Source organism: Aythya ferina, assembly GCF_964211825.1.
Source record: "Aythya ferina genome assembly, chromosome: 3".
In the NCBI taxonomy this organism is placed as follows: domain Eukaryota; kingdom Metazoa; phylum Chordata; class Aves; order Anseriformes; family Anatidae; genus Aythya; species Aythya ferina.
The window spans coordinates 71,103,998-71,116,203 of record NC_140298.1 but is presented as its reverse complement, the minus strand read 5'-3'; the positions used below and the strand labels follow the sequence as shown (position 1 = coordinate 71,116,203).

The following is a 12,206-nucleotide window of genomic DNA, read 5'->3' as shown; positions in this document are numbered from 1 at the left end:
TACATGTTACAGTATACCCTGTTTTATAGTTTCTTTTACCATACATGATTACTTGGGTTTAATCCTCTGAGGTTTCAAGCGCCTTCAAGCTCCTCCTCAGCCTTGTCTCTTGGATCAAGCTGTTTGTTTTCAATTAACCAGACTGAGCAACAGGCTGATTACATGAAACTCTTAGGGTCTGAAAGTCAGCAGATGGCTACACACAGGAAAAGTAAAAAAGAAAGAAAACAGAATACACTACAGAGTAGTTCTAGGATTCTAGGAGAGAACTACAGAACGTCAGGAGTTTCATAAAGCAAGCATTCGATCTCTCTTGTGCAAATTGCATTGTATGTGACAGACGTAGTGCACGAACCACAAAGTGCCCTCCTCACGTAACATTATCAATCTACTGTGAACCCTGAATAACCCACTGACTTTGTCTCTACAGCAATACTCCAGAAAAATTCTAATCCAGTTAAACTTCCTGAACATCAAAGTTGTGCCTTACAGAAAAGAAAATGAAGGTAAAATTTCACATGTTCACACGCTGGTGGCACAGAAAAATTAAATCAGTCTTCATGTTCTAAACATGAAAACCACTTGATCAAAGAAACATGGTCCAGATGATAAAGTGCAATTATTATTTCAGTTGTGCTACAAAGCTTTCCAATTCTGTAGTTGTACTTCTCTGCATACTTTTTGGTGTTTTCATATAACTTCTAATTACAACTTTTAATTATGACTGTTTTTTACTTCTGTCCCCTTCTTTCCAGTACTGCTCAGTCTGCATTTCTGTAAGCCGTGAGATAGTACGCTGAAATGCGAAGATTTCCTCTTCTCCTGTAAACATGGAGAGTCCTTTGGCAGAATCCTATATTAATACACAAAAACAGTACCAAAAAACTGTGAGAAACAGCTGTTCATCCTGTGAAAGTTCATCCTATCTAACTCTTTATGCTGAGTGCTTTACAGATGGGGACAGTAAAGGACAGCAGCAAGGCACCAACGGAAAATAAAATTAAGCCCCTAATATTAAACAAAAACACCAATTTCATTTAAACAATGCTTTGAAAGAGCACAGAAAAGTAATAATTTGGAGTTAAAACATGATAACACACTAATCATCTACATCCGCTTTTCTGTTGATTAATTGTACAGTGATTGAGACAAATCACTTAAAGATCCATTAACAATAGGTTATAGGGAAAAGGAAAAACAGAATATGCAACATGCAAAATTGCCTGTGAGGATTTGCAAGGCAGCTCTGTACAGTCTATGAAGAGGTAGAACAGATCATTTTTTATTTCTGTACTTTAAATGTTGGAACTAAGCTTAAATCAGTATTTCCTACATGATTAAACAAATATAATGATTAACAATCAAAATGACCCTAAAACTTAGGCCAAACGGTTCTATGCATTGCGATATTTTCTTTGACTACGAATAACTAACATAACGTGCAATTATGGAAGAGACAGACACGCTGCAGCAAAAGCAGCACATCACTGGTTAAACGTTTACTTGATTCCTCTTCCTAAAACGCTGCTGTAATTATGAGACCAAAACCAATTTTGTTACAAAAGGGAGACGATGCTAATATCATGTACCTGGCTCAAGTCCAAATCATCCATCAACACTCTGTTGTCCTCCAGCTCACCATTGTCATGTTCGACCAGGAACAAGCTTTGGAGAGGAGTCACTGCAGAACAAATAATACGCACCTGAAAGAAAGAAGAGAGGCAACAATATTCAACACCTGTGCTTTATAGAAGAGGGATGAAATGCGTGTTTTATGAAAAGCAAACTTAAGTAGGATCTTTTTTTTTCCGGGTGTTTTTCCTTTCTCTCATTAATACTGCCATAGAACCTTACGTTGTCGTTTGGAATATTAACCTCATGGGATCTTTTTCTTGACAACACCTCAAGCAACTTTTACTCAGAGAACAGCACAACCGTGCTATTAAATATATAGAATAGCTGCTATATGGGCAACGAATGAAATCAAACTTATTTTTGTACACTATGAGCTACAAAATATTAGCAAACAATGCCTGCTTTCCCCCCATGGTTAGGTAAGTGCACTGTGTGCATATTTCCATCTAAGGAATACCCAACTTCAAAATATCCCCCAAGGCTGAGCTGGGCCACTCTGCTTTCACCTAAGATACTGAAGTGCACACTGCTTGCTGTAACAATAATAAATGTTGTTTTCATGTCTGCTGGGAGGAGACACTGTGTGTAGATGTTTGCATTTTGGACAGGTCCCCACAAACAGGCTTGCGCAGACAGCGAGCACAAGGAAGCTGGCTGATGTGAATGAGACTGCTCCTAAACTCAGCTCAACACCTTGCTGGATCGGGGCCTTTCTGATCATCTTGCCAGGACACTCTTGGAAAAAAAAAAAAAAAAAATCTCAATTGATATTCCCTGATTGCATAAATACTTAAGTGTATGCATAGACAGCCACACACAAGATATGAAATCTCACCTTTCATTACTTAAAAAAATCATTTTAAACATCAACTTCTCTTTTTTTCCTTGTTCTAATAATGCTGATTTTGCTTTTTCCGTAATTGAAGCCTCTGTAAATCCAAGTGAAGTGCCAAATTTATCGTTACTATTCCACGTGAAGCCTCAAGTGACTGTTTCCTCTAAAATTAGTAACACAACTACGCTATTAACTCCTTCATACCCTGTTCAGGAAGACACTGATCCCTGACCAACTGCCCATACAGATCACTCTCAGTTCAGCCCCAGCACAGTTAGCAACACAATCCTTCATTATTAAAAATTCATTATTAAAATGATGGCTTCTGGTTTTCTTGTTTATTTTTTTGAGATAGGAAAGAAATAACATCCCTATTCAAGAAAGACAACTATCCCCTAGCCTATATTTATGGTCATGTTGAATACCCACAAAAATCAAAAAAATACCTACGTATTAGCCTTTACTGTAACGGGACCTTCCTGTGAACCTGGAATGATGTTTCTTTGCAGTCTTTGCTGCTTGTATTTTACAGATGATTAATAAAGAATTGGCTTGCGGTAGGAGGCAGGTTTTAGGGCTCTCAATATTATTCCTACATTGTCCTGGTTTCAGTTAGCACAGAATTAATTTTCTTCCTAGTAGCTGGTGGAATGCTGTGTTTTGGCTTAGAATGAGAAGAGTGCTGATAACACCCCGATGCTTTAATTGTTGCAGAGCAGTGCTTATACTAAGCCAAGGACATCTCAGCCTTTGCTCTGTCCTGCCAACGGGCAGGCTGGGGGGTGCAGTAAGAGCTGGGAGGGGACAGACCCAGGACAGGTGACCCAAACTAGCCAAAGGGGTATTCCATACCATCTGACGTCATGCTAAACAATATATAGGGGTGGCTAGCCGGGGGGAGGGGGCCGGACTGCTCGGGGTTAGGCTGGGCATCGGTCAGCGGGTGGTGAGCAATTGCATTGTGCATCACTTGTTTGTACATACTATTATTACTTTCGTATTATCACCATTGTATCATCATTATTATTATTGTTATTATTATTTTGTTATTTTTTTTTTCCTGTCTTATTAAACTGTCTTTATCTCAACTCACGGGCTTCACTTTCCATTTCTCTCCCCCGTCCCAGAGAGGGAGGGGGGAGGGTGAGCGAACAGCTGCGTGGTGTTTAGCTGCCGGTCGGGTTAAACCACGACAGTCTTTTTTGAGCCAGGCCCCACCCCGAGCAGTCCGGCCCCCTCCCCCCGGCTAGCCACCCCTATATATTGTTTAGCATGACATCAGATGGTATGGAATACCCCTTTGGCTAGTTTGGGTCACCTGTCCTGGGTCTGTCCCCTCCCAGCTCTTACTGCACCCCCCAGCCTGCCCGTTGGCAGGACAGAGCAAAGGCTGAGATGTCCTTGGCTTAGTATAAGCACTGCTCTGCAACAATTAAAGCATCGGGGTGTTATCAGCACTCTTCTCATTCTAAGCCAAAACACAGCATTCCACCAGCTACTAGGAAGAAAATTAATTCTGTGCTAACTGAAACCAGGACATACATGTATATGAAAGGCTTGGTTCTCACCTTATGCTCGTAGAAGGTATCAATAAGAGTAATGAAACGACGAGCTTGTGTCCTCTTTGCCATGGTAAGAAGCGGAATTTCACGAACAAAGACTGTATCGAAATGCTTTGATATTTCCAAATAGTCACTGGCCCCAAGAGGCTGAAACAAAAACCATGTGAAATAGAAACCTATGAGAGAAAGATACACGAACAGTTTATCTTGTAATACTACAGTTACAGAAGAATGAGTGAAAAGTCCCAATCATATTATTTTTGTTCCCTCCCATCTTTCTTCAGGAAAGCTTCAGTTTGACCTTACTGACGCAGGAAAATGTGGGTCCTCACTGAGCTGTCTGCTGCACCTGAGCAGTGTTTGATTGCTGGAAATTTGGCTCTTCCATGCCCTGGCAGGATCATGACCTTACAACTCAAATAAAACAACCATTGTAAACCATAACATGCAGAAGAATAAATATGGTCAAGCTACAACAACCACCTAAAGCACAAATAACTTGAACAGCTATTAGGATGCTCTCCAGCAGCAAGATTTTCAAATGCACAGGCTAGTTACTAAATCCTAAGTACAGTGAGTTGGTTCACCTATCAACAACTCAAACAAAAATAACCTTATGTCTAAGCACTGAATACACCAGGAAAAGGACAAGAAGACAATTTATAGCAGTTCTTTTGTTTGTGGCTTCACCTGTAAGGATGAAATGAAAAGCTTTAAGAAGAGCTTGTATTGTACGTTTAATAAGAACTTGTATATTGGTGTATCTAACCCATCAACAGAAGACACAGACAAATAGTGGTAACTCATTCAAATACATTCATTTTAAATGCCTTTCATTACATGGAAGGTCATTTTTTCCTGCATGATCTACCCTATTAGTACTGCAGGCAGTATTTTATCGTAAGCTATCAAGTCACAGTATTCAGGAAAAAAGCTTCATACTCCTGAAACCCATCTCAGTAGTTTTACTTGTGCGAGTACTTCAGTATATTGGATGCAACCACTCCACAGAGTAAGATCAGCAGCATTTTGCATAATCCTGTTACAACTCTCCTCCTAGCTAATGAAATGCACAGTACAGTATGGTTATAAAGCACTGCGATACTGCTAATGTCTTAAAAACAGAAAACCAAAAATATTTTATATAACAAATTGCTAGACTAAGTCGCTGCAGGCCAAGCGTAACTGCTTCATTAGAATCCTTCAAGAAATTAAGGGCAATTATTAACGACTATCCTTGACCAGGACCTTGGGTTTTATTTAGACATAAGAATGAAAAATCTGCAGAAACAGTCTCTGGCTGTGGCTGGACTTGTAATGCTTCGATAAAAGAAAGCATGGAAATGTTCAAGGAAGCCACAGGAGCTGGTGGACAGAAACACGGCAGAGACAGCCCACTTCGTATCTTACCATCAGCTACGAGTCATGTCTAGGTGGACAACAATCTTAACAAGTACACAAGAAAGCAATGGAAATACTAAAAGCATAACATGCTAGGATGCTGCTGGAGATTTTAAGATTAAGCAAATGATTCAGGTAATGATATTTTTTCTTCCACATTTAGGATTGAAACACTGCTAAGCCCAGAGAAAATCAAATATACCTGTATGTTGAACACCTGAAGGTACAATGGTCTGATTGCACATGAGAAAGAAATGAAACTTCTCTTTTTAGTTAAGAAATTAGGGATATCTAAATAAATAAACTGCTGCTCAGGTTCATTCTTTTATCACACGATGGGCCTGAGCACTCTCCTGCTGAAGCCCACAACCCTGAGGAATTACTCTCTCTTGCCCCAAACATGATGCATATTCTGCCCTAAACCATATGAACGTACCCTCCTCATTTCAAAAAGATCATCTCAAATATTAAAATCTGATTCCAAGGAAGAAAAAAAGGAGGAAATTAAAGAACTTCAAACTTTTGCAAAATTTGCACCAAGATACACACTTTCATATAATTAAAGTAAGAATTTAGTGGGCATCTCAGTGGATATCCACACATGGAAATCGAAAACGTAGGGGTTGGGAGGAAGGAAGAAAGTAGAGGACAAAAATAAGGCTAATGCATTTCAAATGTGAAGAAAGGAAGACAAAAAAAACTTAATTTTTCTTTTTTTATACAGACATAAAAAACACAGTTTATAGAGGGTTACAATACGCATCTTTACCACAGCCAGACGAGAACTCCATCTACTTCTGTAGTTCAAAACGCAGGCAATTCAAAATTCCTCTAATTACAGACATAAAAGGCAGATCATCTTGAGTGTTTTAACAAGAATTTCTGAAACACCTACGCCGGTGCTAAGTGATAATATTCTGTAAATGTTGGCAGAAACATGCCTGTGGAGACTCCCAAGTGTTACGATGAGAAGGGTCTGAGCCTAGCAGCCATTTCTATTTTAACAGTAAGTGGGTACCTCCCTGCCAAGGCTCGTGCCTGCTGAGACACCACCAAAACCCCCTGTCAGCCAGTCCGTCGCTACACATGGCTCAGCTGGCACCAGCTGTAGTTCTCCACGTAGAAACATCCTCAAACCCTCTACTTTTAGGGCTTGGGGAGACATAGCCCTGGAGATGAAGACAAAGCTTTTCATCTTGTTCTCAACATGACCTGCTCTCATCCTGGACGAGTCCTTTGAAATTCCTTCTGCCTTATTCTACTTTTGGGTAAAAAGAAGGAACAACCAGCAAACTTGCAAACACTGGGAGCAGTTCTAATTCTGTATTGTACTCCCCTAATTTTAGTAGTAGCCCAATTTCTATGCTGCCTGCAATTGCTTAGAAGCTTTTTTATCTCACCTGGTGTGCTAGCAGTGCTGTAAATGGAGGAGATGACACTGCTGGGGCACCCCGACAGCTTCTCTTCTTCAGAGATGCTGCAGCTTCTTGTTCTCACTGCCCTGTTGTCCTTGTAAAGACAGCATGGCACAAACACCCACGTACCAATGTGCCACAAAGGAAATGGAGACAGAAAAATGGGTCCAAGTGGAAATAACACCACTGCCAGAGATGCTGGGCGCATATTCTACATGTAGAAGCTCCAACTAACTAGGAACAGATTTCCACTATCACAGCAGCCAACAGCCTGCCACCCAAATCTCCAGGATTGCCTACAGGCCCTTCTGCACATGTTGCAGTGAGATACTCAGTGTTGGCTGGGTCCTGACTTCCAGCAGTATAGGCTTGGACAAGATTAGGGACAAATGATTTCAGACACTTACTGCTGCCCTGTATGTAACTCTTCAGGGATGAAGTTTATTTTATGAACCTCATTTAGTCACAGAAAGTAACCTCTTTTGTTCAGTAGCACACATAAAGGTATTTGTTGCTCTGAAGTTGCTAATGAAACTAGAAATCCTCCTAATTGACACACATATATGTAATCGTCTTACTAGAAGTTCAGCCTGATTAATCTGGTCCTCTGAACAGCAATCTAAAAATAACAGCTTAATTTGGTGTGTGCTTCTGGTGCTGTCTGATCTTTTTTTCTTTCAACAATTATTGATCAAAACTGAACTTCAAAACCGTAACACACAAATATAACAATTGTCACTAGCCATTTCTTACCAGCTTTTTTTTTTTTTTTTTTTTTTACTTGATGCGGTTTTATTTTTTGTGCCAAGAAACATAAACAGGTAAGGATCGTTCTTGCGTTATTGTTCCTGCACACGGTAAAACTGTTGCAGATTTTTGTCATTAACTCTGATGCTAGGAGTCAGTATTTTATACGCTCCGCACTAATGCAAAACGCATTAGCACGAGCATGGGCTACCCTCCCGACAAAGCGTTTACGCCACTTCAGCCTGCTTGACTGAGTTCTCACCTTCATTTGTTTTTGTTTCTCTGCCTACTTAATGCATTTTCAGCTACCATCATCTCAGTTCAAGTAGGATGTTTATTATTTGGAGCTCTCTGTGGACTGTTTTAAGAGATAGCTGTCTTCTGTTCCTATTATACATGCCATTAATTAAAGTATAAAGCATCCTTCTTTGTTGACTCACCAGTAACAAAGTATCTCATCTTTTAGAGATTGCCTGAAGAATACAAAACACTTTACATAGGTTAGAAAAAGATATTTCATCTTCAGAGAAAATTTACGTTTTTTGATATTGGAAGATATTCCAGGGCTAATTCTAATATAACACAGAAGAGTTGCGATCCAGAATAGCTATAATTTAGTGCAGAAACTCCAATACTCCAACAACTTCCTAAAAACAAAATATGGTTTAAGACAATATAATATTTTCAACTTATGTAATATTTACAACTTAGACATTGAGCAAAACCAGAAAACTACAGAGCTTTTCTGTTGTTTCCTAAGGAGCCACACACCATCACTACTACGGCTGATAAAACAGAGCACCAAGGTAATCAAGGTAACCAAGATCACAATTCTGGAAAGGAACAGAAAATCCTGAAGCATGAACTCTGAATGCAATTGCATATTTAAATAAAAGCATAAAACATTCAGGGCACAGCTAACTTGATAAAGACATGTAAAGATGGTGATGGCAGTGCACATCTTCTGGCAAGTTTTATAAGTTACAGGAAAAGGGATGTTTATTTCACGTACTAGTAATAACCTGAGAATTTAATGAAGAAGAAAATTTCTTCCCGAGTTTTAGTGAAGGGGTCTTGTGTCAAATTAATAGGCACGTCACATCAGAAGACGTACCAAGGAAAGATTAAAATAACATGCAGTTTTGTTTCGGTGTTTCCTAACTAAGCATTGTGAGTTGGCCTGCAACTTTAAATCTGTTTTGATGATTCATTATTCTTCCTTCTAAAATACTCTTTAAAGTATGTTTTAACTACTCTCAGATGGAAAACACCAAAAATAAACGAATCAGTAATGCCCCCACTGCTAATCACACAAATTAAGGCTACATTGAAAAAACATCATTAAAACTGAAAAGTCAGATGTTAGACAGTTGTCTGCGTGCTCCATAATCTCCTGAATATATGATATCATCTTGAATTGCTTTATCTGACGCTCCCCCTCTCACGCAGGACCCTTGACCCACCAGCATGCAGAACAGTGATTCTCACATAATGCACATTCATCAGTACATGCTTTGTCCTCTTTATCGGCGTGTCACAAGGTCTCATTTTTCATGGACTTCTCCAATGCTTATGCAGAAGAAGAATTATGTTGCTCTTCTTAAGCTTTTGTTAAAACAACAACTAGCTACTTCACCTGTAGTAAGGAATTCACCTCCCAGCTATGGCTGTGATTCAAGAAAGTGAAAACAAGGCATGGGCCCTACAGGTCAAGGCTTCTTATGCAGCCCGAATCACCTCCAAGTTAGTTCATTCCTGAATAAAGCATCAGTTCTTGGGGGAAACACTGGGAGAAGTATGTGATCCTGCAATTAAAGTACCCCATAACAATGATATATGCAGAAAGAGGATCAAAGCAGATTCCAGAATGACTGATGCTGTGTAATGTCCTAACTGCATTTTGGGTTTGATGGCACGTCGTCTGATACCTCTGTTACATCCCCTGTGTAAGCTGTTTTCCAGCTTGATTGACACCTACATGGGTGATCAGTAGAGCAGGAATTTGAGATTTATAAACCCTGGGGTAGAAGATATCTTCTGGCTCAAGTCTCCTGCTATCTCAGGTTACCTCATCATAGAATCCTGGTAAAAATTTTGATTGATCTTACAGCAGAAGTTTGTTTTGGTTTTACTCCCATCTCTCAAAATGGAAAGTTGTTTCAGAAAGTCATTCTTGATGAGTAAGAAGATGGTTATAACTTCCAGCTTTTTGGTATTCATGAAGAATTTTCTATTTTCGTATGACAGTGCTATCCATCGAGCCAAATGGTGTTTTTCCATGCTTGGTATTTATTTGTGAGTGAGTGAGGTGCATGAGGTTCTTGCATTTCGTCTCTTCGCCCCTCATCATCCCCACCCTGTCTGTGATCAGAACATGGATGCTGTTTTAGTCTGGACTCTCTCAGTACACCCTTCCTGCACCTGTTCTACTTGAGCTCCTTTTTTCCCCCACATACAAATACTCCTTTTGCCAATTTCTCTCCTTTAGCCCAATTGAGTTGAAATGTTACTCTTATGAGAGCATGCTCCTGTTCATTTATCACTTAGCAGTAACTCCTGCTTTAGAGGAACTTAACGAAGTAGCTTCAGATAACCACGCTGAACCTACAAAAGGGAGGTGTCTCAAAGACCTACCATGCAGTCAGAGCTGGCTAGAGACTGGTGGAACAGCACAGGGCGTGTTCAGCCCTCAAATCCTTCACTGACTTATTTACAGCTCCACTGTGGCACTCGTCAATGAAAAGGTCACAAAAGCTACTGGAGGCTTAAAAAAAAGAAAGTATAAGCAGGTGTAATTCTGAAGGCCATAAGAAACAAGTACATATATAGATAAGTATACATCAAAAGGGCGTGTAAAAGTCCTTAAATAAGTTACTAGATGACAATTCAAGTGATCTTGCAATTTTTTAATACATATACATGTATTTTAAGTCTTCAAAAGAACGCAGAAACTATGGATTCATAGGTCATTCTATTTATAGCTCTAGTTAAATATTAACAATTACTGTTAAGATTTCAGAACCACAGGCAACAAAGCTTTTAAACATTACCTACATTCTGACATTTAAAAAAAAAATGAACTGAATTAAAGAAGCAGATCCTTAAAAAATACAACCAAGGTTTTTAAAGCTGGCTTGGTGTATTCCTTGGGCGAGGAATACAGGATCACACAGGATCTAAACCTTCAAAGCCTGTGCAGCTTTCACTGATGGGAGTGCTTTCCAAAGTTAAGCCCTGACGCATGCTGAATAAGGTATAAAACTGAAATGAGGCTTGGCTAACAGTATTACTACACTACAATATTTCCACCAGAAAGAAGTTTCCAAATGTATTTTAGAAAATATACTCTTCAGTTAGATAAGGCAACAAATTTATTTGGTGTAGAAACTGGTTAAGTCCTTATAGCAAATGTAGCTAACCAAAGACAGACTCAGTGCACAGCCTAAGATGCAAAAGCTCATCTCCTGCTGGGAATGAAGCTAAGATTAAAATCAAACTAAGGAAAACCACAGTTCTGAAAAGTTAGTGAAAACAACACTCACTTCTGAGCAACTCCATAGTACTTTTATTTAGAACTACACCTACAAACCCTACAGTCCTAGAGAAAACACTAAATTATACACTGGATACATGCAACAGTTCTCACTGAAAGCAATTCCCTCAAAATGATTCAGAACCATTAAACTGCCAAGGCAGCTTGAACTGTGCCATCATGTTGGGGAGACACTTAACTGACTAAAGAACAGACGTTTACATTCCTAAATCACTTGCTGCCTTTGGAAATTAATTGATTTCCAATACTTGGTTATATCTTCTTTCACTTTGAAGTGTAAACCATTCAAAAGTCAGGAACTGGAGCTTCCTTCTGGTCAGTCCAGTGTGGCAACCGCAGTAGAACAGTTTTGTGCTGATCTACACTAACGTAATATTTTGACCACTGCAGAAAATCTCAACAACTTCTAGACACACACAAAAAATACATGTATCCTAATATAGCCTTTGCAACAGATATTGAATTCATTTTCTTAGCTTTGTTACGTGGTGGTATGCTTGCTAATAGTTAGTAACCCAAATTCTCTTGCTCTGTTTTCTGGCTCAGACAGAAAACATGACCTTATTTAAATTATTTTAAAAGTTAAAGACCCTTGGACTCAGACCAAAGATTTACCTGGACCAATATATCCTGTAACAGTGGCCAGCAGCAGCTGCCTAGGGCAAACATGGGAGCAAGATATGCATTTGGTAGTACTTCATTGATTTATTTTCCCAGGTTCCAGTGACTTGTCACTGATGAACTTCCACGTTTGTGTAATAGCCTTTGGCATTTAACATCACCGTTCTTTACTTCACCCATCACAAAATCAGTTTTATGTTTTCCTATCAGATCAAGACGCTATGTTCATTGGTACTTGGATGAATGGATATATTTAAGTAATTAAAGAAAATCTTACAGGATCCACAAAACAGTTAGTCAACCTTTGTAAAGAAAAGGTTAAATTGTGCTCGAGTACATTAAGCAGTCGGTAGTGCCAGCAGAGGGCAGCAGTTGCTATGCCCAAGTGAGAGGAAGACTAAAAATCAACACTGGGAGCTAGACACTTATTTAGCTAC

At 39.3% G+C, this 12,206-nt stretch overlaps 1 protein-coding gene across 2 annotated transcripts in view; it reads right to left on the bottom strand.

Moving 5' to 3' along the window:
- Nucleotides 1–600: 600 nt before the first annotated feature.
- The window catches only part of AFG1L (AFG1 like ATPase), a 62,686-nt gene continuing 51,080 nt past the window's right edge, over nt 601–12,206 (bottom strand). For both annotated transcript variants that reach the window (XM_084512602.1, XM_084512603.1), the window contains 3 exons: nt 4,039–4,179; nt 1,590–1,703; nt 601–853 (listed from right to left, as the gene is read on the bottom strand). In XM_084512602.1, the coding sequence (XP_084368728.1) occupies nt 719–853; nt 1,590–1,703; nt 4,039–4,179 (390 nt within the window). In that variant the 3' untranslated portion in view covers nt 601–718. The remainder of the gene's footprint in view (nt 854–1,589; nt 1,704–4,038; nt 4,180–12,206) is intronic.